At 36.0% G+C, this 23,246-nt stretch overlaps 1 protein-coding gene across 4 annotated transcripts in view; it reads right to left on the bottom strand.

Moving 5' to 3' along the window:
• Nucleotides 1–2,142: 2,142 nt before the first annotated feature.
• The window catches only part of ABHD17B (abhydrolase domain containing 17B, depalmitoylase), a 44,448-nt gene continuing 23,344 nt past the window's right edge, over nucleotides 2,143–23,246 (bottom strand). For all 4 annotated transcript variants that reach the window (XM_044756474.2, XM_044756477.2, XM_044756473.2 and 1 more), the window contains 3 exons: nucleotides 10,161–10,630; nucleotides 6,230–6,409; nucleotides 2,143–3,677 (listed from right to left, as the gene is read on the bottom strand). In XM_044756474.2, coding sequence (XP_044612409.1) covers nucleotides 3,458–3,677; nucleotides 6,230–6,409; nucleotides 10,161–10,627 — 867 coding nt within the window. In that variant the 5' untranslated portion in view covers nucleotides 10,628–10,630 and the 3' untranslated portion in view covers nucleotides 2,143–3,457. The remainder of the gene's footprint in view (nucleotides 3,678–6,229; nucleotides 6,410–10,160; nucleotides 10,631–23,246) is intronic.

Genomic DNA, 23,246 nt, shown 5'->3' with positions numbered 1-23,246 from the left:
TATGAGTTTATCTGGCTTTCCTTTCTTAAAGTTAGGAACACCCATATATTTATGGAAATCATCAAGGAAAAAACTACTGTGAGATATATTCTTAGGTAGGATGTAGGACTGGTAAAATCTGAGTAAGTTAGAAGTTTGGAAAAATGTGAAGATGATAAACCAATCTAAAGTTCTCATCATGCTTTTCGTACTTTTAAGATACAGCAGGAGTCACGTACACTGCTCACCATTTTCCCAGGCCTAGTGTTACTATCCAAACTGCATCATGTTGGCATGCACCAAGTATTCAAATAAGTTACCTGGGGCTACTCTTGCCGAGCTTAAAAATCTATATGGGTCATTACATGAGAGTGCAGCTGAGAGATTTTTACATTACATTAGAAGTGTAAGGGACAATCAATCAGTTCCATCTCTTCATTTCTAGTGAGGAAACTGGTCCTGAAAAGTGACCTGCATAGGTCACAGATCTAATTAGTGCCAGTTGAGGAGAGCCCAGATCTGACTGCCAATTCAATTCTTTTACACTATTCTGTCTTCTAGATGCAATGTTCTGAGCAAGGAGAAATCTAAATGGAATATAAAATTTTAGAGGGACCTTACACAAGGTCTATCTAGTTCAACTTCTCATTAAATATGGAATTTCTTCTGTAGTGCTGTGACAGATGTCTTTCAGCTTTCTGCAGCTCCAGGGGTAAGATACTCACTAATCCTTAGGAGGCAAGACCTTTCCTTGATGGACCAATAACCATAAAGTTCCTTCTTACACCAAGCTCTAATCTGCCATTTTGCAACTTTCACCTAGTTCTGAGAATCAAAGAGAATAAACTGTATATGCCTCTCCAATATTTGAAGACAGCTATCATTCCATAGTCACAAAATCCTTCCATCAGTCTTTGGGTTTCAGTTTATGGGATTCTTTCCAAGTTGGTAAAACTTCTCAGGATTTGCTCTAATTTGTGAATATCCTTTCACTGCATCCTGAAATCAAATTAATATTGCAGATGTGGTTTGGCCAGCACTTTGTCTATGACATTATTTCCCCATGATGACTTTTTCAGCATCTTAAGATTACATCAATTGCTAAACAGTTGGCTCACGTGTTACTTCTAGCAAGCTATGAAATCTCCAGATTTTTCTCATCCATAAATTCTTGACAAATGCAGTTTCATATTTCTATGACTCACTTTCTATTGTTTTTAGGATAATGATCAGGGTCCATGATTCCATGCATGATTGTGCCCCTGACTAGCTTGCCAACCTCATTCTTTTTTTTCCCCCTCCCCAAAGCCCCAGTACCTAGTTGTATATTTTCGTTCTAAGTACTTTTAGTTCCTTTATGTGAGCTGCCACTACAGCATGGCTGCTGACAGACAAGTGGTGTGGTTCTGTGCCCAGGAACCCAACCTGGGCCACCAAAGTGGAGCGTGCCGAACTTTAACCACTAGGCCATCAGGGCCGGCTCGCCGATCTCACTCTTATGCTGTCCTTTCCACTTGACCTCTGGCCAGTCTTCTTACATTTCAAATGTATCATCTTTCCTCGAGGCTTCCACATAATGTTCCACTCAGCCAGGATGTTTCTCCTGGGCCACCCAGGTCTAGTAATTTGTCATCCTTAAAACTCAGTTTAAATATCACTTTATCCTGGAACTCTCCCTTGCCCTTCTCCCCACGGTCCCCTCCCAAAAGTACCTTTTTACCTTTTATAACATCCTACAAATCCTCTTCAGCCCTTATCTAAATAGCAATATTTGTGCAATGAGGTGTCTGTCTCCTCAGCTACACTGTGAAGTCTCTGAAGAAATGGTCAACGTCTATCTTTATCTAGCATAGGGTTTTGCATGATTTAGACCTTCAATAAATATTTGTCAAGTGAATACGGAATTAGTATGATCAATATATTGATTTTCTCGGGTAAACAAAGAAAACACTTAGCTAAATTCTAGGGTGCAAGTTGGCCAAAGAAGAAAGTGCATAGGCTCAAAGATAATATTGAAGAGGAAAAGCTTCTCCAAAAGACGAAAGTGATGATAAAATTTAGAAAACCATACAACTCTGTTCTATAAAGATGAATGGTAATTTTTTTTCAGTCTTTATAGGAGAGGGTGGGGAGAATGGAAGAAGGCAAACAAGCACAGCTGAGTGGTATATTTGTTGTTTTACTGTTAATTTGACACATCTGAACCAAAGCATTCACAATACTTGATATACTTTGAAGAGAATCATATACTATAGTCTTAGACATAACCACAGAACAAGCAGAACAATTAAAACTACATAAGGCCTTAAAATATATCCACAGTGTGTATTATTTCAATATTCATTCATTTACAAATTAGACTACATACCGTTAATTTTATTTTTATTTTTCTTTCATTGTTTTATTCAGGCAGGATTCATTCAAGGAAAGGCAACTTAGTTTTTGTGTGAGCTTTATTTTTTACTACATTGGTTAATATAAAAGTTATGAATTAAATGTTTTCTTATCTCCTGCATCCAGGAGTGAATCTAAGAAATTCTCAGATAGTAATCCAAAACAATAGGTCCTATTCTTAAAAACAGCCAAAGTGAAAAGGGACCAAATAGCCAGTCTGTTTGTGGTCTTGAAGAACATCTAATGGACTTTCAGATTTTCTTATTATGAAGAGTACTTCAATTCTATGAGATTAGTCAAAATTTAAAACAACATTGCATATGAAATCATTCTCGAAGCTCTAAATGCCTTTTAAGTAACTAAAATGAACATTTTAAGTAGTTGCCTCACAGTACCAAACTTATAAATCAAAACTAGTTAAAATTCAGTGCTATCATGACTTCTCATTTACAAGGTAACTAGTTGGTAAATTAACAGATGGTGTAGAAATTAAAGACTTAATTATTTTAAAGGAGAAAGTGTATGGTAATGAGGGAATACAGAAAATTCAATGTATTTTACAATAAAATAACCATTTAAACCTCTATCCCTGTACAACAGGGTTTAGGTCATCTCTATGAACTTGCGTATTTTCTTACAATTTATTCTGAGTACTTGAATTGTTTTTGATATACAGCTTTTTATTGAAAGAATATTACATTTGTATACCAGGATAAGATTTAGTACATTGAGATGTTTTAAAAATATTTATAAATTTGTTTCTGATATGCAAAAGCATTTAGCAATACTTTTACAGCATTTGATTTTATAGAATTAAAATTTCATACAGTACTCATTTTGATGTTTAAAAAAAAAATTCACAGAAAAAATATAAATTACACAGCCTGACTGCATGATACTGTTATTTCCAGTTTCTAGTTCTGGTAATTAAAACCTTCATTAAGTCTGTTAACAAATCATTACCTGTACATTTATGAAGGCAACTGACATGATTTGCAAACAAAACCTTCAGGTTTTATGTTATTTACCAAAGAGTGCAGTTCAGCAAGAAAAGAAAACCCAGTATGCAAATTTACAGAATATTTTACAAATTGACCAGTTCCTGTGACACAAACTGTTTCAACCTTTCAAGGTACTGTCCATAAAGTTCCACATCATTGTGACCTGCCCCTTCAACCCACAGAGGCTCCACAGGTCTTTGGCAACGCTCAAACAATGCGAGGCCATGTGAAAAGTCAATGACTTCATCTTCAGTCCCATGAATTATTAATACTGGAGAGGTTATCTTAGAGATTTTGTCAATGCTGTAGGGAAAAAAGAAGGGGGAAAGTCAATAAATTAACTATGAAAAGGAATGCAAAACAAATTTTCTTGTGCTTCATCAGAGAATTCAAACATCAGAACTGTCTGCCTTGAATCAATCCAGAATGAACAGATGCCTCTTGGACTTCAAATAAGATTCAAAAGTGACCTTCATATACTCTCTACCTTAAGACGATTTGAGGAAGTTACCTTCTGCTTTGAGGGAATCACTCAATGGTTACTGTCACCCTACTGCAATGCTGATGTTTAGCCCAGAGAAACTCAGGTTGCAAGGAGAGGAGGAAACTAAGGACCATTTCAAGTATGTGCTAACTTCACACCTCTCTGCACTCATTGTATTTTTCTCCCCCTCCTAATCTTCTACTAAAATGACCGCAAAACTTTTGTTTGTTTTAGAGTATTAACTCACAAAAATAGGGGTAATGTAATAAAACGTACCAAAATTTTGGAGCTGGAAAGCAGAAGAATGTGTAAGATAACAGACTAAAAGTATAGGAGAAAACACAATTTTAAGAGGACAGGATGTAAAGAAAAGAACCAACCCAATTTATTTACCTCAGAAGGCGAGGAACTGACATGGGAATGAAGGCATGTGACTGGAATCCACAGAATTTGTTCAAAGTCTGCTTAAGAAATAGTTTAGACCCCCTTCCCACAGGATCTTTCTCCTTCTTTATGCAGCTAGACAACTGCGCTCCACTCAAAACTGGCAGCTTTGTGGACTATGGGATTGCCAGACACAGTTTAAGGCAGAGGTGTCATAGAGACTAAGTAAACATAAACATACTGGCTGCTATGAACCCATTTTCCCTATTGGGCTCTCAGAATGCTGGCGGCCAGGCCTTCATCCTCCAAGCGGGAGTTTTATAAAGAGTATTCTTTGGAGACTGTATCCACTATAAGAGGAAAGATATATAAATGCTGACATGGTGAGGTGGGGATTCCCAACTAATTGGCTTGACTAGATCACTCTATGATAAAGCTCACAGTTAACAAGCCTTAAACAGCTGCTTCACATCAGCTCTTTAGTCTGTCACTTGTATGCATATATGAGCAAACAACCAAGAATTATCAGAAGTCAGAGAACACTTTAAATATAAGACAGAGATAGAGCAAAACAATCAGAATTCAAAAAGACAATTCAGAGGAGACAGTAACTACCCAGAGAAGAAACCTTACAAGTAAACAAACAATTCTTTAAAAAAATTCTTAGAAATAAAGAGATAAGGTATTATAACCATAAAATGAGGATAGAATCTTGAAAAGGAGGAAAATCATCAATGAGAGAATTCAAGCCTGCATCTGGTAAGGAAAAAACGCTTGGGTATACTATTTGTTGTCAAATGTTCAGTAGTAGAGGAATTAATAAAATTTTTGTAACAACAACAAAGAAAAGGAATGTATGATCTTTTTAAAACAGGTTACTGTTAGTGCTGCCCTCCTCTTGGTGCAGCAGAAATGAGAGAGAGAGCTAGAAGAGATACAAGTTGGCAGTAGCATTACCACAAATACCTCCTTATCATTCCCACCATTCAGCTAGACAGAAGCAGTATAATTAACGCATATACCTTCCAGTCTACCATTATCTAAAACAAAACCCCCAAATAAATGTAAAAACCAAAACCTCCCACAGCCTGCTCTGGTTACACTCCCATAAGCTTCCCTACAAAAATGATCCCGTACTAGCTAATGATGAAAAACATTGTTTTTGAAATGACTCTTGCAGTTGTTATAAAGAACCAAGTGATGACTTGGCTTTTGGCCTATCTATCATTCACAAAAAATCCTTTGTATTGCTGCCAATTAGGGAAAGAAAGGAGACCGAAATTTGCCAGCTTCTCACTTCTTGCCTTCTCTCTTTCTTTGAGAAAAACAGGCCATCAAATTTTTCCAACTATGAAGAGGAGCTGGTAGGAACTACCCTCCTGTCTTGAGAAGTATGAGAAGTAGCTTTTCTTTCAAATCTGTCTAACACTGTATGTTTATAAACTTTGGGGTGGCAATACTTATTCTATTTCATTTAAGACAACTTCTTTGTAATTCACTCCTTTTGTGAATCAGATAGCATCAATTAGACATCCTTCACTCATTTTTATGCATGTGTCTCGTTTTCCCTCAACTTGCTCCTCTCCTCCAGGGTTATGTGTCTTGCTGAATGGTACCATCATCCATTAGCAGCTCAAGTCAGAAACCTGTATTCAAATCTTTTGTTTAGCATCCTATATCCAGTTTGACACTCAGTTCTCTAAATTTTATTTCTCAAATTCATTCTCTTTTCTCCATTACTAGTGTCAATGCCTGGGGTATAAGGCCCCCTTCAGCACTTTTCACCTGGATTACTATTGCTCAAACATTTCAGCCTCCTGACAGGTGGCCTGCCACCACCCTCTTCAAAATTAACTTTTCATAATTTCTATAACATGTAAGAGAAGCTCATAGCTGAGTTAACTGTATCATGAATACCTTAAGTGATGGAAAAAAAATTCCCTCAAATGTTTCTTTGAATTAAACTATTTTGAATATTAATACTTACTTTGGGAATGCATCAAAACAGTAGGTCTTCTTGGTATCAGGAAAAGCAACTCGCATTCCCGAGGTCAAAGGAGAATGAAGGATAACAGCAGCACTCTCATACCGCGCGGCAAGATCCACAGACGGTACGGTCCCTATGCTTTGGCCATATATAATCACATTTTCAGGGCGAATGCCGTATCTACAAAGTTCAGAAGTTTAAAAAGAAAGAGTTGGACAGTTGGAAGCTATGAAATATTCAATCATTTCCAAGGATTTAATCTTATCACAGAATGACAACATGACAAAATGTCAACAAACTTACATTTAAAGCTTAAGTTTCTTAGTTATCACTATCATATCTAAAGCAACAGTAAGATCTATATTCTTAGCTTATTTTATCTTTCAATTTCATCCTTTGAAAAATAATTGCTGAGGTCTTCTAAAATTTCAATCTTAAGAAATGAATTTATTAAAGCACCTATACAATTCAATGTAGCATTTTCTTTTTAAAAGATTGGCACCTGAGCTAACATCTGTTGCCAATCTTCTTTTTTTTTTCCCCTGGTTTTTCTCCCCAAATTCCCCCAGTACATAGTTGTACATTTTACTTGTGGGTCCTTCTATTTGTGGCATGTGGGACACCGCCTCAGCATGGCCTGATGAATGGTGCCATGTCCGCACCCAGGATGTGAACCAGTGAAACCCTGGGCCACCGAAGTGGAGCGTGCGAACTTAACCACTTGGCCACGGGGCCGGCCTCAATGTAGCATATTTTTTACTACATTTGGAACACATTATATCATTAATATTTCAATGGATTGATGTTTAACGGATATTTAGTGTTTATTTTCCATTCAATATAACAAAAGTTCTTTATTTCTCTAGACATCAAAAGTGACTCATTTTATTTTCTGAAGTTGGTCATAGTGATGAAAATACTACATATAGTTACAGTACGGAATGAATAAAATATATGCAGCATCTTAGCCAAGAAGAAATTACTATTTTTCTTGAAATTTGCCTTTACTTACTCATAGAAATGGATTAATGACTGAAAAGATAAAGAGATGAATGAAGATTCCAAAAGCCATATGGTTCAGTTAATTATGAACAGACATCATGCTAAAATCTCAACAGCATGCTTTACTCACTTAAAAAATGCTTCAAATTTAAATGTGTGAACTCATTCACTCAGTAATATTGGGTACATACTATGTTCCCGCCACTGTTACTTGTCTACAGTGTAGTTGTCCCAAATATAAACTACTGCAAGTGTAAGTAAGGTGCCTCAGGAACTAATGGGGTTAAGGGTTAGAGTGACATCAAATACGCCTTTCCACTTTAGAAGTCTCACAGCAGTCACTTCTGGCTGCTAAGGGCCATCTGCACAACAGCTTCTAGTCGTTTGAGAAGTTAATAGAGTTTTCCAAGTATCTGAACATTCACCAGGAAGAGCAAGACAAACCCCATGTGCTCCTTATGGCCCTTTCCAGGGGCACAGGACTATTTGAACCATCCAGATAGTGACATACCACCCCACAGTTTCTTCCAGTCAGGCCTACACAAGCATTTGGATACGTCCCCAAGGTACGGTTCCATCTACTCCACGCTGACTCTAAATTAGAAAAGTTGTTTTCTTTACAATAGACCTAGGTGTACACACTTAACAGGAATAAAGAAATTCTGAAAATGAACTTTAGTAGAATCACCCTAACTCCTCCGGCTGCATGGTTTCTGTTAGCTGAATAGCAGCACTGTTGGTGGTATCGATGGGTTTTAGGCTAAAGCTAGCAATGGCAAGGCTCCAGAGTAGCAGGGGCAGCTGCCAATTTAATATCAGGTCTCAAAAGCAATAACAGAGTTTCAGAATAGTACAAGTTAGAAAGGACTTTAGAGACCATCTAATCTAGTTCAGCTGCTTACTGAGCAGATGTTCAAAGTAGAGTAAGTTAGTGACAGACCTATAATTAGAACTCAGGTATCCTGACTCCCAGTCCAGTGCCTTTTCCATTATAGCACACAGATAACGAACTCAAAGACTGTAGGGGAAGGCTGCATAGTGAATATTAGTCTCTTATTTTCTGTTGATTGATCAGAATTTAAAAAACAGGTTATTATAGATATTCAATTATCCTGAAAAGGAGATCATTCAAATAATAATAAAGTTCACTACTTTTCCCTTCCTGGTTACTTAAGCCCTAACTTTTCACTTTAACCAAGTAAAGAAAATAATAGGCATGAATTCTAATTGCACACATTTTATTAGATGATAGAATTCTACACTAGTCATCAAATATTTAAAAAGATTAACTAATCAAGACTAGAAATCATTTTAGAAAGTTTCCTTCAAATTGATATCTAACAAGATTAAAAAATAATAATAATAAAGCTGACCACTTGCAAGAGGGGATTTTTTTACATAAACATAGAACATTGAACTACATACTAACGCTTTATTTGAATAAAGTTATCCTTTTGTGTTACTTAGAAGCACTAATAATGAAAGCTATCTGCTTTAACTTATTAGCATCCTTAAAAACTATACTAATCCACTGAAGTTATACTTTAAAAGAATGAATTATGGTATGTGAATTATATCTCAATAAATCTGTTATTAAAAAAATATCCTACTTTCCTGACAGTTACTGCACTACATTCATCTGGCTGACTCTGAAAAGCAGGCACTCACGTTTCTTTGTCTGTAGGCCTGAGGGGACTGACATCAGTATACCTGAAGCAGATTTTGACTGTTCATTTAATGTAGTTTTTAAGTTTATACATTTTTACCACCCTCCCCTCCCCAACAAGTTCCTTATCTACCACTTATACTACTACCATCTATTTTTTCTTACTCACCAGATAGATGTTTTTGTATCATTTCAAGTGATCTACAAATCCCCTTTATATAGAACTTTGCTATGAGAGTATAGCTTTATTATATATCTTGGAGGAGTAAATGTTTCTAAAGACATTTTTTAAAAAGGTTATGCCTATAACAAAATTGAGGAGGTTCTGCCTAACTAACTGAAACTACTAATATTTAAACATTAAATTAGGAATGGTAGGTTTTCTTTACGTCCTCTAGCTTTAGTCTAAAATACTCTGGAAGTCATGCAGCTTATCAATGTATAATATGAGGAATAATTTGTACTAAGATATCTATTTATTGTACATTGTCTCATGAAAAAATACACTCAAGTCTACAAAACTGCAATACTTTTCAAGAAAAATTTATAGGTATCTTGGTGACTAGAAAAAAATCAATGCAATTTCTGGTTCCCAAAAATGTATTCTCTGTTACAATCAGAGAATAATTGACATAGTAAGAGAATTTACTTAAATGATTTATAACATTATTTTTTTCATCTGAGATCATTCTCCAATTTGATGAGTTCAGAATGCAGAGTAGAATCTCACTTTTACAGAATGAATACTTTAAAAAAAACAGTTCCAATAAGGTATCTTTAAGTCATACCTTCTAAGAGATAATAATATAAAATATAAAAGAACACAGACTCTGGCTTAGGATTTCAACAAAAACAATCTAGCCTCTTACATTGTTAATAACAGATCAAGTGAATATTAGCTAAATCATTGTTTACTCTCATTCCCTTGATATGTTGCAACTTTGAATTATCATTTTTATATCACACTCCAATAAGTTTATAAAACCAAACATTTATTATTGGCTTAAACTTAAGAAAATCACACACACACATATGCACTAACACAGACACACAAACATGACCTGTCTTAAAAAACCTTCTATACTATTTTACAAAATTTAAGATTACAATTTAAAAATTTAACTCTTCATAGGTATATATTGGTAAATATAATCTCTATTTAGTACTTCAAGAAGTGTTGTAAAGACAGCTTTTATTCTGTTCTTATACAGGACAACTTTAGTTAACTATCACTAGTGTGGAAAATTCCCAATCACCATTTACCTTGTCCTAAGAGCAAGCCAAGCAGCTTCTATGTCTGCATAGAGGTTCTTCTCCGTTGGTTTCCCGGAACTTGCACCATATCCAGAATAATCATATGAGAATATATTACAATTAATCCGTGATCCCAGTCCTATGTAAAAGCTGCTCATCTGACCAAGATCAACAGCATTTCCATGTGAGAAGAGTAAAGTGTATTTGGCATTGGGCGAGCAACGCACAAACATGCAGGCAATTCTGTTGCCTTTACTGGTTCTAGTCATGAAACACTCAATGGCATCTTTTTCTCTAGAAGAGTACTGCCAGTCTGCTCGCTCTGATAGGTGTAAAGTCCAGCGGCTTCCACTTTCATCACACATTAGCGTGTAAGTTGGATCAGGTGGCAAAAACGCTAATTTTGAAGCAATTTTCCCTGGACAAGGTGGACAGCAGAAGAGGCAACATAGCTCACTAAATGAAAGATTATTCATCTTCTGAAAAAGAAAAGGAGATAGCAAATGTTTTAATCACTGAATGTGGATTCTGCATTCTTATACAACACAAGGTTAAAACAAAGACACCACACTAAATTCTACTGGTGGTCAGTGTCTACGATTATTTCAAGTATCCTGCCTCAAGCAGATTTTTGGCATCTTTCTAGAAATACTTTAAATCCTGAGGTGAGACAAACATTCCTGACCAGGACAGACTCAAATACTATATGACATGTTTAAATAGTAGTGATTATATCTTATATTTAACCAAAATATGAAAAATAATTCAAAGAGTAGACATAATATTTGTTATTTCTCCACAAACAACAACATAGGAGTATGCAATATCTTGAGTGTGGTTCGTAATTTCTACGTAACTCAGTGAAGAGTCTCAGAGTCTCATGGAGAAGCTAGGGATTTACCACGGCACGGCACATGTCTAAGAAGAGCATTTATGAAGCACCCACTATCTGTCAGGCTTGGTGCTAAGTGTTCTCTGTGTACTGCCACGCTTAATCCTCAAAACAAGCCTGTCTCTTAGTCTGAGGAAAGAAACTTGCACAAGGGAAGGCAGTGGTAGAGCCAGGACTGGGCACCAGGCTCAACCACTGTCCTCCATCACTGGCCTCCACTGCCTCAAGGGCTCACGACACTACTGGTCTCAGAAGCCTATCATTTTATCCATAGTGCCAGTGACCCAAATAACCTATAAAACATTAAAATGTAAATAAGTATGTAATTACTGCACAAACTAAAAAAGCTATAATATACAGTCCATTATGGAAATAAGGTAAAATCTGCTAAAGGTAAAATTTCCCAAATGATTAGATGGGCAGGAGCCTAAGGTTTGGAGTGAGAAGGAGCTGAGGTGGAATCCCAACTGTACCACTTCCTAGCTGTGTGCCCTTGGGCAAATTATTTACCTTTTTGACCCTCATTGTCTTCCTAAGTATATGAGGCCAATGCCTACACTGACCAGAGCGGTTGTGAAGAATAACTACAATTGATATAGTAAAGGCACATAATACAGTAATGGCCACACAGTTGGCACATTCAGGGCTGACCCACTTTCTCTTCTGTCTTTTTCATTGATATTGTTAAAGTATGCAGCTCATATTAGCTCAGGAACAACCATAAAGTAATACTTGTCTGCCCTACAGGCATTTCCTTCTAGCTTGTTTTTTCTCAAATTCCTCTCTCTTTTTAGCCGTAGACCATTGCTTATTTCCAGGAAGAAGGCATTCAAAACAAATACCTTCCAGAGGTTTGGTGGCATCTAATTTTCTCCAAAAAATCTAAATACAAGGATAGGAAAAAATGTACATCATGATACCAAAAATGAGAGGAAATCACCTCACCTTTAGGTTGACTAAAGAGGTGAGACTATTTGGCAAGAAAGAAATGCCTTTTTCCTCACTACTGAATCAAAATCTAGTCTACTCTGTGGAATACAAATGTGTTAATTTCCCAGTATAAACTAATCAGATAGAGATACAAGGGTAGAAGTGACATAAAAGGCTTCAACAGATGAGTACGGGAAGGGCAGAAAAGTGTCTCTGGGATATTGGGAAACACCTTTACTTGCCATTCTATCTTTATTCTTTTCCAGCCTTCAAAACAAATACAGCCTGAAGAAGTTAATGTCTTAGTCTGGTTGGAACAAGAGTTACACAGAACAGAGATGACAACCAGGTGTCATCTCTAGTGCTAACTCTAACTGGCTCCATTAAGTGTTGTGCTGAGGGCATGCCCGAGGCTTGGCAGGCAAAGAATGTGTGATAAATTAGAGATGTATGCTACAGAATTTGGCTACAAATTTATTATCCTGCTCAGGAGGATAAAGGACCTGGTGAAGAAGATAGCAGGGAAGGGAGTTCAAAGGGTCAGTTCCAGAGAAGGAGATGACCTAGAAAAAGAAGATGAGGTAGAAGGTACAATATGTCAAGGCTATCTGTTTAATAATCTGCCTATGTTTATTTCTCGCCCCCAATCTCCTTACATGCCATCAAATGCTGACCCACAACAGCCTATTAAAAACTTGATTAATAAGTAAACTGTATATAGCTAGACCATGGTCCTATAATTTACCTCTTGAAAACCTGAAGACTTCTATATACTGTAATAAAGTAATTTTGAATAAATCTGGCTGACTGAACATATTTAATGCTGCAGAGATGCTTCTGGGGAAGAACACCAAAAGAAAAAAGCAGATGGGAGAAAAGCTGCAGTGCCAGAGTCTAGTCTAATGAAAAGACAACGTGACCTTCTTAATGTTGGCAGAGGAAATTATTCCCACCTCCACCACCTCAAACTCAGAAAACTGGTGTCCATTTAATAACAGAAACTAGCAAATTATTGCTTTCCTAATAACAGGCTTGGTATAGGGCAGCAAACACACACTTGCTTAAAAAAAGTTACTCTCTCCTTTTCTCTAAGTGTGAAAGACTTCACAATAAAAAGTATAAATAAAACAGATGAACCTAAGTTTTAGTAGGACTAGAGCTGAGCAAGTTATGAGGGAAAACACTTTATTCTCCCCCTGACCAGAGGAAGATTTGCCCTGTGCTCACATCTGTGCCCACCTTCCTCTATTTTGTATGTGGGTCGCCACCAGAGCACGGCCTCTGCCGAGTGCTGTAGGTCTGTGCCTGGGAACTGGATGTGGGACGCCAAAGCAGAGTGCACCAAACTTAACCACTAGGCCACAGAGCTGGCCCCATTTTATTCTTGATAAAAATTTTAAAAATTATTGAAATAACTTGTTAAACTTAAGATAATTTTATGTTCAATTTGTTTTATATAAAACTCACCTGAATAAAAATATACGTTTACTAGTTCTGTCTTGGCAACAGAATTTGAAGAGACAAGGCAGCAAATACTCATAGGGAAAAAATGATAGACATCTGAGAGCGCCAAAAAACCATAAAAGACAGAGAAAAAATTGAATAATTTATACCAGAATTTTTGATCTAGACAAAACAAAAATTTAAAATGCTATAATAAACTTGAAAAAAAAAGAGAGAGAGAGAATGCTTAAAGATGAAACAGAAAAAAGTGTCAAAGAAAAATTCAACTAGAATCCCTCGTATTGAGATTATCTGACACAAAGAATTAAACTGATGGCTTGGGTACAAGAATTGATAATAGCCAAAGAACACATTAGTGAGCTGGAAGATCAGGTTAAAGAATTCCGAAACGTTAAATTTTTCAGGGAGAGACGGATGTAGAGATAGAAAATATAAAAGGAAAATTTAAGGAGGATAGAAAGAGAAATATCATTATCAATACTATAAGAGTCCCAGGGAAAAAAGTAGAGAGCAGAAAATAAAGATAAGACAATCTAAGAATTTCTCAGAATAAAAGAAAGAAAATTCAGATTGGAATAGCTTAGAGTGACAAACGGTATTTAAGAAAACTGTCAGCTAGACAAGTTATAGTAAATTTTAAAATTGCCAGAAACAAAAATCTGAAAATTTCCAACAGTCACACTACAAACCAGAAGACACTGGAGGGATAGTTTTAAAGTAATGGAAAAATAAGCTTTGAATCTAGAATTTTACATAGAAATAAAATATTATTTTAAAATGAGGATAAAATAAAGATATGTCCAGGCATACAGAAACTCAGAAGGATTACCAAACCAAGACCCTCTTTGAAAAACTCTAGCAAGGAGGAAAATAAATCCAAGAGAATTCTATGAGATATCTGAGACCTGACAAATACAGGAGAGCAGTTAATATAACGTATTTTTTTAATAAGTAAGCAATGGAGAGAAAAAAAGCAAAGTATATCTCTAACACTTCAGAATCAAAACTTTGGAGAATACTAATAAAGAGAGGATTGGAAGAAGAGTTAGGAGTATTTAAGAAGCAAAAATGTGGGGCCGGCCCAGTGGCATAGTGGTTAAGTTCATACTCTGCTTTGGTAGCCCAGAGTTCACAGGTTGGGATCCCAGGTGTGGACCTATACACCGCTCATCAAACCATGCTGTGGTGGCGTCCCACATACAAAATAGAGGAAGACTGGCACAGATGTTAGCTCAGGGCCAATCTTCCTCACCAAAGAAAAAGAAAAGAAGTGAAAATGTGCTGGGGCACTGGTCACTTGACTTGTTCAGAATGATATTAATATTGATAAGCTTAATGCATGGAAGAAAAACATGAATATAAGTATGACTTTTAATAAGTCAGATACAACCATCATAAAAATTACAGCTTGTAGGATACACCTGAAATAGTTCTAGCTATTTACTACAAATGTCTAGCTTTCAATATTTATTATCGTGTTAAAATCAAGGAGTGTAAGCACAAATAAATAAGAAAAAAGAAATTAAAGGCAGATATCAACAAAATAGAGAACAAAAAGCAAAAAAGAAATTAACAGACTCAAAAGCCGATTCTTAGAAAAAGCTTCTATTACTACTAATAGCAACTAGCATTAACTGAGCACTTACTAAGTGTCGAGTACTGTTCTAAAGACTTATCATATATCAACTCATTTAATACTTTCAACAACACTCTGATATAGAATTATCATTATACCCACTTTGCAATTGAGGAAATAACCACTATTTTGTGGATCAGACGAGAATGATCAAGAGAAAGAGATAAGCAAAAATCAAAATACTATTTGGAAAAGACAGACCTACAGACATAGTTTTTAAAAATAAAAAAAGCGTCAATAAATTAAATAATGTGGATGAAATGAATGAATTTCTTGAGTAAATAAAAGAACAAAAAACAATTAAAAAATGGACAAAGGATTTGAATAGAATTTCTCCAAAGAAGATATACAAATGGCCAATAAGCACATACAACATGCTCAACATCATTAGTCAATAGGGAAATGCAAATCAAAACCACAGCAATACCCTCTTCATACCCACTAGGATGGTTATAATCAAAAAGCCAGATAATGACAAGAGTTGACAAGGATATGCAGAAATTAGAACCTTCATACACTGTTGGTGGGAAAAAAAATGGGGCAACTAATTTGGAAAAAAGTTTGGTAGTTCCTCAAAAACTTAGACACAGAGTTAGCATTTGACCAACCAATTCTGCTCTTACATATATAACCAAGAGAAATGAAAACGTATGTCCACACAAAAACTTGTACATTAATGTTTACAGAAGCATAATTCATAATAGCTAAAAGGTGGAAACCACCCAAATGTCCATCAACTGATGAAGAGACAAACAAAATGTGGCATATCCATGCAATGGAATATTCTTCAGTCATAAAAAGGAACAAAGTATTGATGCATGCTACAAAGTGGATGAATACTGAAAAAACTGTGCTAAGTCAAAGAAGTCAGTCACAAAAGATCATTTACTGTATGATTCCATTTACATGAAATGCCCAGAACAGGCAAACCTATACAGACAGCAATAGATTAGTGGTTTGTCTAGGACTGTGGGAGATGGGTGGGTCAGGGAACAATAGCTAAAGAGTATGGGGTTTCTTTTGGGGGTAATGAAAATGTTCTAAATTGATTTGGGCGGTGGCTGGACAACTCTGCTAATTTATATTAAAAACCACTGAATTGTATATTTTAAATAAGATTGTATAATATGTGAATTATATCTTAATAAAGCTGTTACCAAAAAAAGGTCTTTGGAAAGCTAAGGTAACTCTGCAAAGCAAGAGCAACAGTACATATGTATTTGCAGGGTAGCCGGGAATTTTCCCTGCCAGATATTAAGACAGACTACACAAAGTTAAAAAACAAAGACACACTGGTGCTGGCACAGAAACAAATTGACCTAGTAACAGAAGACTGAGCTTATAAACAGACTATGCATAAAAGAGAATCTCCTATGACACAGTTGGTTTCTCAAAGCAGTAGGAAAGGATGGATTCCTTAGCAGACTGCACCACGAACATTTGCCACACGGGCAAAAGTAGATCCGACCTCTCAGTATGCACAAGACAAACTCCAGAGAGATTATAGGCCTAAAACGCAAAACTAACACAATGAAAAAAATCCACACAACATAAAACATTGGTAGATTTAGCTTCAGTCAAATTAAGGATTTCTATTCAGTGAAAAACGCTTTGGGAAAGATGATTTCTTCATCCAAAACTGACAAAACTGAGGGCTAATATCTAGAATATAAGGAACTTCTACAAAAACAAGAAAAAAACAGGTAACTCACGAGAACAAATGGGAAAAAGACATGAATAAGCAATTTACAGGATAAACACGGCTAACAATATGAAGAAAGGTCACTCTCAACAACTGTAAGAGAAATCCAAGAAATATCACTTCAAAACTATAAGAAAAACAAAAATTAGAAAACTGAGTAACAGCAAGTACTGGTGAGAATGGGGAAAAACAGGAACCTTTGTGAACTGCTTGGTAAGCCATTCTGTTTACCTATGACCCAGAATCCAACTCTTGGGTAAGTACTCCAAAGAAATAATTTCACAGGTCCTTAAGGTAAGATATCCCAGAGCGCTCACGGTGGTATTATTTGTATCAGGGTGTAGGAAGCAACACAGAGTCCATCACTGGGGAAATGAGTAAGTAAATGTGTTGGGGGCAGATAATAGAATATTATGCAGAGTCAGAAGTAGTGATTTTGATAACTAGAGCTTAAAAATACAGTACTGGGTAAAAAACGTAAGGAATAAACTGAGATCTGTAATACCATTAATATAAATTTTTTATATCTTCAAGAACAAATATCTAAGGACACGTATATCTGAGTAGATGCTTATGGAGGGGGAGAGCGAAGAGGACGTTGAAAGGAAGAAAATAAAAATTAAAACGAGAGCAGGGCCTATGTTTATAGATTGATGATGATAATGTGCTATAAACTAGACTAGAAATTCCAGAGGGCAAGCATCACATCTGCTTGCTTACCACTGGACCTTAATGCCAAGCAGAGTACCTGACACATACAGGGTTTCTAATATTTTTTGGATGAATGAGTTAGTAAATTAACAAGATTAACTCAAATCTCTGTACCTAAGAAGCCCCTACACAAAGAAAGAAAAAAGTTTACTAAATCATATGTTAAGAAAGGAAGCAAATATTTTTTTGACAATCACTTATGTTTCTTGTATGGGGGCAAAAGCGAGGCAGTCAAACGAAAATCTACGAACCTAAGTGTTGGGGGGGAGAATGCCGGCGGGAAAAGCACAGCTAGTTACTAAAATCATTCAGTGTGCTATGAAGCACAGAACAGGACAGTCTTCCAGGAAGGAAGAAATCTTGCCCCTCCTGAAATTAATTCACAAAATGAAAGGTCAACTCAATGTTAAACAGATGGCCCATTGTGAAAATTAAGGTTTTCCTTTTGGCAGGCGACTCTAAGGTTACTTCACTTATAGCAGGAGGAATTTCCTAAAATTGTATGAAATAATAATTTAAGAACCTGCTTCTCTTGGTAACTTTTTCCTGCTCAATGACAAAGGAAAAAAGATGAACATCTGAGTAGTTTCTCAGCAAAACAGGAAGACCAGTGTTAAAAATGTCCCTAAATAGAATGACCTACTGTATCCCCTTCCTCTCTTCTGACAGAAGAATTACTGAGATGTCTCGTCAATTCCTAACGTAACAACAATTACTGAGAAAACTCTCCCTTCCATCTCCTTTGTTAATAGTTTCTTGGTAATGCAGATTGACTCATATTACTACCATCTACAAAGGACACCTGATTCTTTTAGGGTTCAAGATTTTGTTCTAAGAAACAGAACCAGTACTCAAGTCTTTTAAAGGTTTTAGAGATAACACTTTAAAATGCTTATATCTTTTCTTCATTTTGTGTGCTATTTTGACAACTGTGCTCTATATAGTATCTATGCTGATTTAAAGTTTTACCCAATTTAGAGTGTTGGTAGTATAAGCCACTTAAATTTTGATATACCAGATTTCTTGTTAAGAACTATTTTCTAATGTTCAAGATGAATTACTTTGAATTTGGCTTCATTCATGGATAAATCTGGGGAAGTACTACTACATATTCTATCCTGTAGAATGTCAGAATTTATCATGTCTCCTAGAGAATCTACAACTATTTCCAGTTAAATGTAGGCCCATCTATTTATCAATCAGGCTTCTGGAAGTCCTAATGATTCATGTTTCTAGAGATTATTTTTTTAAGTTATAAACAGAGCATTCAAAGACAAAAAATAATTGAAAAAGGGAAGACTGCACAAAATGTAAAGAGTGGTCTGTTTGCCACCATAAGAAAAACAAACAAACCCACTTTTGATACTTACCTTTGGTAACAAAAATTAAAGCCTGATGTTTTTTAGATAAACTGACAGAAGAAACCAGAAAAGTAAAGTAAAATTAGATTTATAGGAGAGCCTGACTAACACCAGAAATAGACAAATGAGGTGGATGTTTGATTATTAACAGTAAGAGGTAGCAAAGATCAGAATGGACTAAAGCCAGAAGTGACGGCAGAGAAGATATTCAGCTACAAAAAAGCAGGGGGGAAAAATCAGATTTTAGGTCAGTTCTGTACAAGGGGGTCAGGGCCCAACACACCTCAATAGACTGATCCAAACAAAATCACCATAATATCACTATACAAAAGTAGTCAATTATATAACAGCTCAGTAGCCTAGGAGCATATAAAAACAAAAACAAGGGAAATTAAACTTCCTTCAGTATCTACGGAGGACATCAAGTTAGTCAGGCACTGCCACCCTAAGATCTAGTATGTAATCTGCAGCAGCATTTATGAAAGTAGAGCAACGGGTGAAACGAAATAGGTCTCAAATACAAAAAACTTAGTGGGCAATGTCAAAATAAGACTCTTTTCCCACTTGTGAGAAGAGTTGAGGTTAGACACAGAAAAAAAGTTGAGGTGAAGATGGTAAGCATCTCCCAAAGATATCAAAATAGTCTCAATCCTAGTGTGAGTTATGAACTTGCTTTTTAGTAAAAAAAAGTTAAGCATAAAGATCAGAAGTGAGGAGATGGGATCTATGACAATATTATAGTAGAAGATGGAAATCAAGGCTGAAGAGCTTACAAGCCATGCCAAGCAAACTAATTTGGATCAGAAGTCCTACACAGGTCACTGTAGCCATTTCTATACATACACTTTCCCTTCGTTTCTTAATACTTAATACTTACTGCACTAACATAGGTGCCACTAACTACAAATGGCTACTTAAATTAATTAAAATTAAATATGCAGTTAATTAAAATTAAATATGCAGTCACACTAGCTACACGTGACTAGTGACAACCAAATTGCACAGTACAGAATGAACATTTCCATCACTGCAGAAAGACCTAGCAGCCAGCGCTGAACTAGAACCTTTCAAATTCAGGCAGTCCAGAGGCAGAGCATCCATGCTTCCTATCCATCCTAGCTTGAAATGCTGGAACTCCTTTCCTTCCTAGCCTTTCCATCAAAGTACATACAGGCAATTTTTATAGGCCCTCCTGTTGAACACTGTAAACTACATAGAACTAAGTGAGATTACCTACACAACAGTTTTAAAAGAATCTATCTTGACAAAAATATTACATCCAACCCAATTCTAATGTAAAAGCCATTTTATTAAAAATCAGCAATGCAAGAAAATCAATTAGGCTACCTACACATTTTAATGCATGGTTTTGATGTGTCAAAGGGATTCATGTTCTTGAAAGGTTCCCTGTAAGCTCGAGTTGCAAGTAAACCATAAGAAACTATAAAAACATTTGTGACAATTAGCCAACTAGTTTCTGAACACAGCCCACAAAGTATTCTAAATACTTACATTCCCGATGATCCACTTAAGCAATGGCCTAATGAGGGAATCAAGTGTTTCGGAATAGGCAGGGCAGGTTGTGGATTTCTGCATACTCTAACATCACAGACTCCTATACAACGTTTGGTGACTGGAAAGTGCAATTAGCTTAGCTTTCAAAGTCACACCTCTACATGTTGCTGAGCATAAGCTAAAACATGAACAGACACAAGTTTTCCCCCACTTAATCATCAGTTTTTTGGCACCTCTACTGAAAGACTTTCCAAAACATGTTCATCCTCAAAGTTCACAGAAAAGCTATCACAGTACATTGGTAGAGACATTCCACAAATACACATTATTCCTTCCATGTTTCTAAGAGGTAAAATTTGTTTCTGGGAAACTTTTCAGGTGAACACTTACTCAACACATTCCACACCATGTACTACCCATCTATAGCACAATATAATCTAATCAAAGTAGTCATAAATTTCAGAAAATTTAAGGATTATTGATGATTATCAATGATGAACACAATCTTTTTCAAAAAGAGGGCTCATACTATTGGTATCTCAGTTTGAACTTCTAAGAGTTATAAAAAAGATTATAAAACTATTTATGGTGAACATTGTACATGAACAAGTATCCAATCAGCCATTCCTCACCAAGTGGTAAATAAATTAAGCTGTTGCAATAAATCAAAAAACTACCAAACAGCACAGCCTTTGTTCTCAGGCAACTGAAATTAGTGTAAAATATACTGGAGCCAGAGTCAAAAGATAGAAATGTACATGGTGATAACACTACCACTACATTCAAATAATTGTTAAACAAGCTGCATAATTAAGATTTAATATTTTTAAAAATAACACTGTAATTATAAAAGTGTTACAAGAAATGGTTTCAAAAAATTCAAACCTCATAGGAGGTTACAAAATAAAAACGTCTCTCTGCCAAGCTAATATAAGACTGGTTAAAAGTCAATTTAAGAATTCGGTTTCCTAGATACTCTCCCCAACTCAGAAGACCAGAGGTTTACATTAGAAGAACACTCTGAGGAATCATACTAATCTGAAAGAAAGATCTACAGACACTAACACGGGAGGTTACATGGGGAAGTCGGGGGAATGGGAAGGATGCGTGCAACAGTGAGGGAGAGTTATATCCTTTTCAATAAGCGAGATGTCAACATGCAAGAAGGAGAAATAGAACATTGTTTCCTAGAGATATAAACATCAAAAGAATCTTTCAAAAGAAAACAAATGCCCCTGGGAAGGGATATATCAAGGAGATAGGGGACCCGGGTCTCCCAATTTTTGTAACAATCTTCATAGAATCATTTGGCCACATGCTTGTATAAATTCAAGAAAAATTTTAAAACAAAAAGTCTCTTCCCTAATTCCAACCCCAACTCAAATCAGACTCAATCCCAGAAACGACAACTTCGGGTCATTTGTTTTTAGTCCTGTTTTTCACTACTGTATATTTATCCTCTATTATCATAATGTATCTTCATTAGGAAAGATTCAGAGAATTTACCCTATTTTTCTCCCTCCTCTGCTCATTCTGATTTGTTACTTTTAGTTTTTGCTGGTTATCTATTTATTTATTTTTTTAAAGACCAGCACCTGAGCTAACAACTGTTGCCAATCTTCTTTTTTTTTTTCACTGCTTTTTTTCTCCCCAAATCCCCCCAGTACATAGTTGTATATTTCAGTTGTGCGTCCTTCTAGTTGTGGCATGTAGGACGCTGCCTCAACATGGCTTGATGAGTGGTGCCATGTCTGCGTCCAGGATCCAAACCAGCAAAGCCCTGGGCTGCCAAAGCGGAGTGTGCAAACTTAACCACTCGGCCACGGGGCTGGCCCTTTACTGGTTATTTTTATAACTTTAAATATTATACATGAATCTCCATTTCTTGTTTCACCAATTTTAGGAAGTTTCTACTGGCTCCCTATGTAATCATATACCATTAATGTTGGCTATATAATTACTTTCACATTAAGTTTTTTATTATTTTGTTTTATAACTATTTATAACTGTGTTTTATCTATAGATTGATTTTTTAAAATTGGGCAACAGGCCAAGTGGGCCAGGCTGGTTGCATAGTGGTTAAGTTTGCACACTCCCCTTTGGTGGCCTGGGGTTCACTGGTTTGGATCCTGGGCGCAGACCTAGCACTGCCTGTCAAGCCATGCTGAGGCGGTACCCCACAAAGAAGAACTAGAAGGACGTACAACTAGGATATACAACTATGCACCGGGCCTTTGGGGAAAGAAAAAAAAAGAGGAAGATTGGCAACAGATGTCAGCTTAGGGCCAATCTCTCTCACCAAAAAGCATACCTTAAAAAAAAAAGTTGCAGACATAAAAAGAATATATTCAAAGTGTTAAAAGACTGAGAGCTGACACAATTCTTAAAAAAAAAAAAAATTAGGCAGCGATAAAAATATTTACAATATTATACACTGCCATCCAACCAGGGGGATAAAACCCAGAGAATGAGTAGTCATTTTGTCACTAAATTCCAAGTGTTAAGGTGTTTATACTGTGGTAATTGCTCAAAAATAAGGCATGTTTCAATTTACTTCATATTTGGACTTTCTGAAGAGACTTTAATTTTCCTGGAGTTTCTGCCTTTTTTTTAATTTTCAGAAAATTCATAAGCATTTATCATATTTAACACATTCTAACTTCTTATTCTTAGAATTTGTGCAAGAGAATCCATGTTGTTTTTGAAGACATTCTTAGAATCAGATTAAAACAACTCACTGGATTCTAGGAATGTCTTCAAAAAACAACATGGATTCAATTATGTTCTGGGCCAGTTCACAGCACAGCTGCCTATCTACCTAGGATTTCTTTTCATCACCTACTTCTGTTGTTTCTTGATCTCACGTTTTAACCTTTTTGTATGC

This window comes from Equus asinus, chromosome 23 (assembly GCF_041296235.1).
Source record: "Equus asinus isolate D_3611 breed Donkey chromosome 23, EquAss-T2T_v2, whole genome shotgun sequence".
NCBI classification, from domain to species: Eukaryota; Metazoa; Chordata; class Mammalia; order Perissodactyla; family Equidae; genus Equus; species Equus asinus.
Note: the sequence above shows the minus strand (reverse complement) of the source record. Positions and strands in the feature narration are given on the sequence as shown.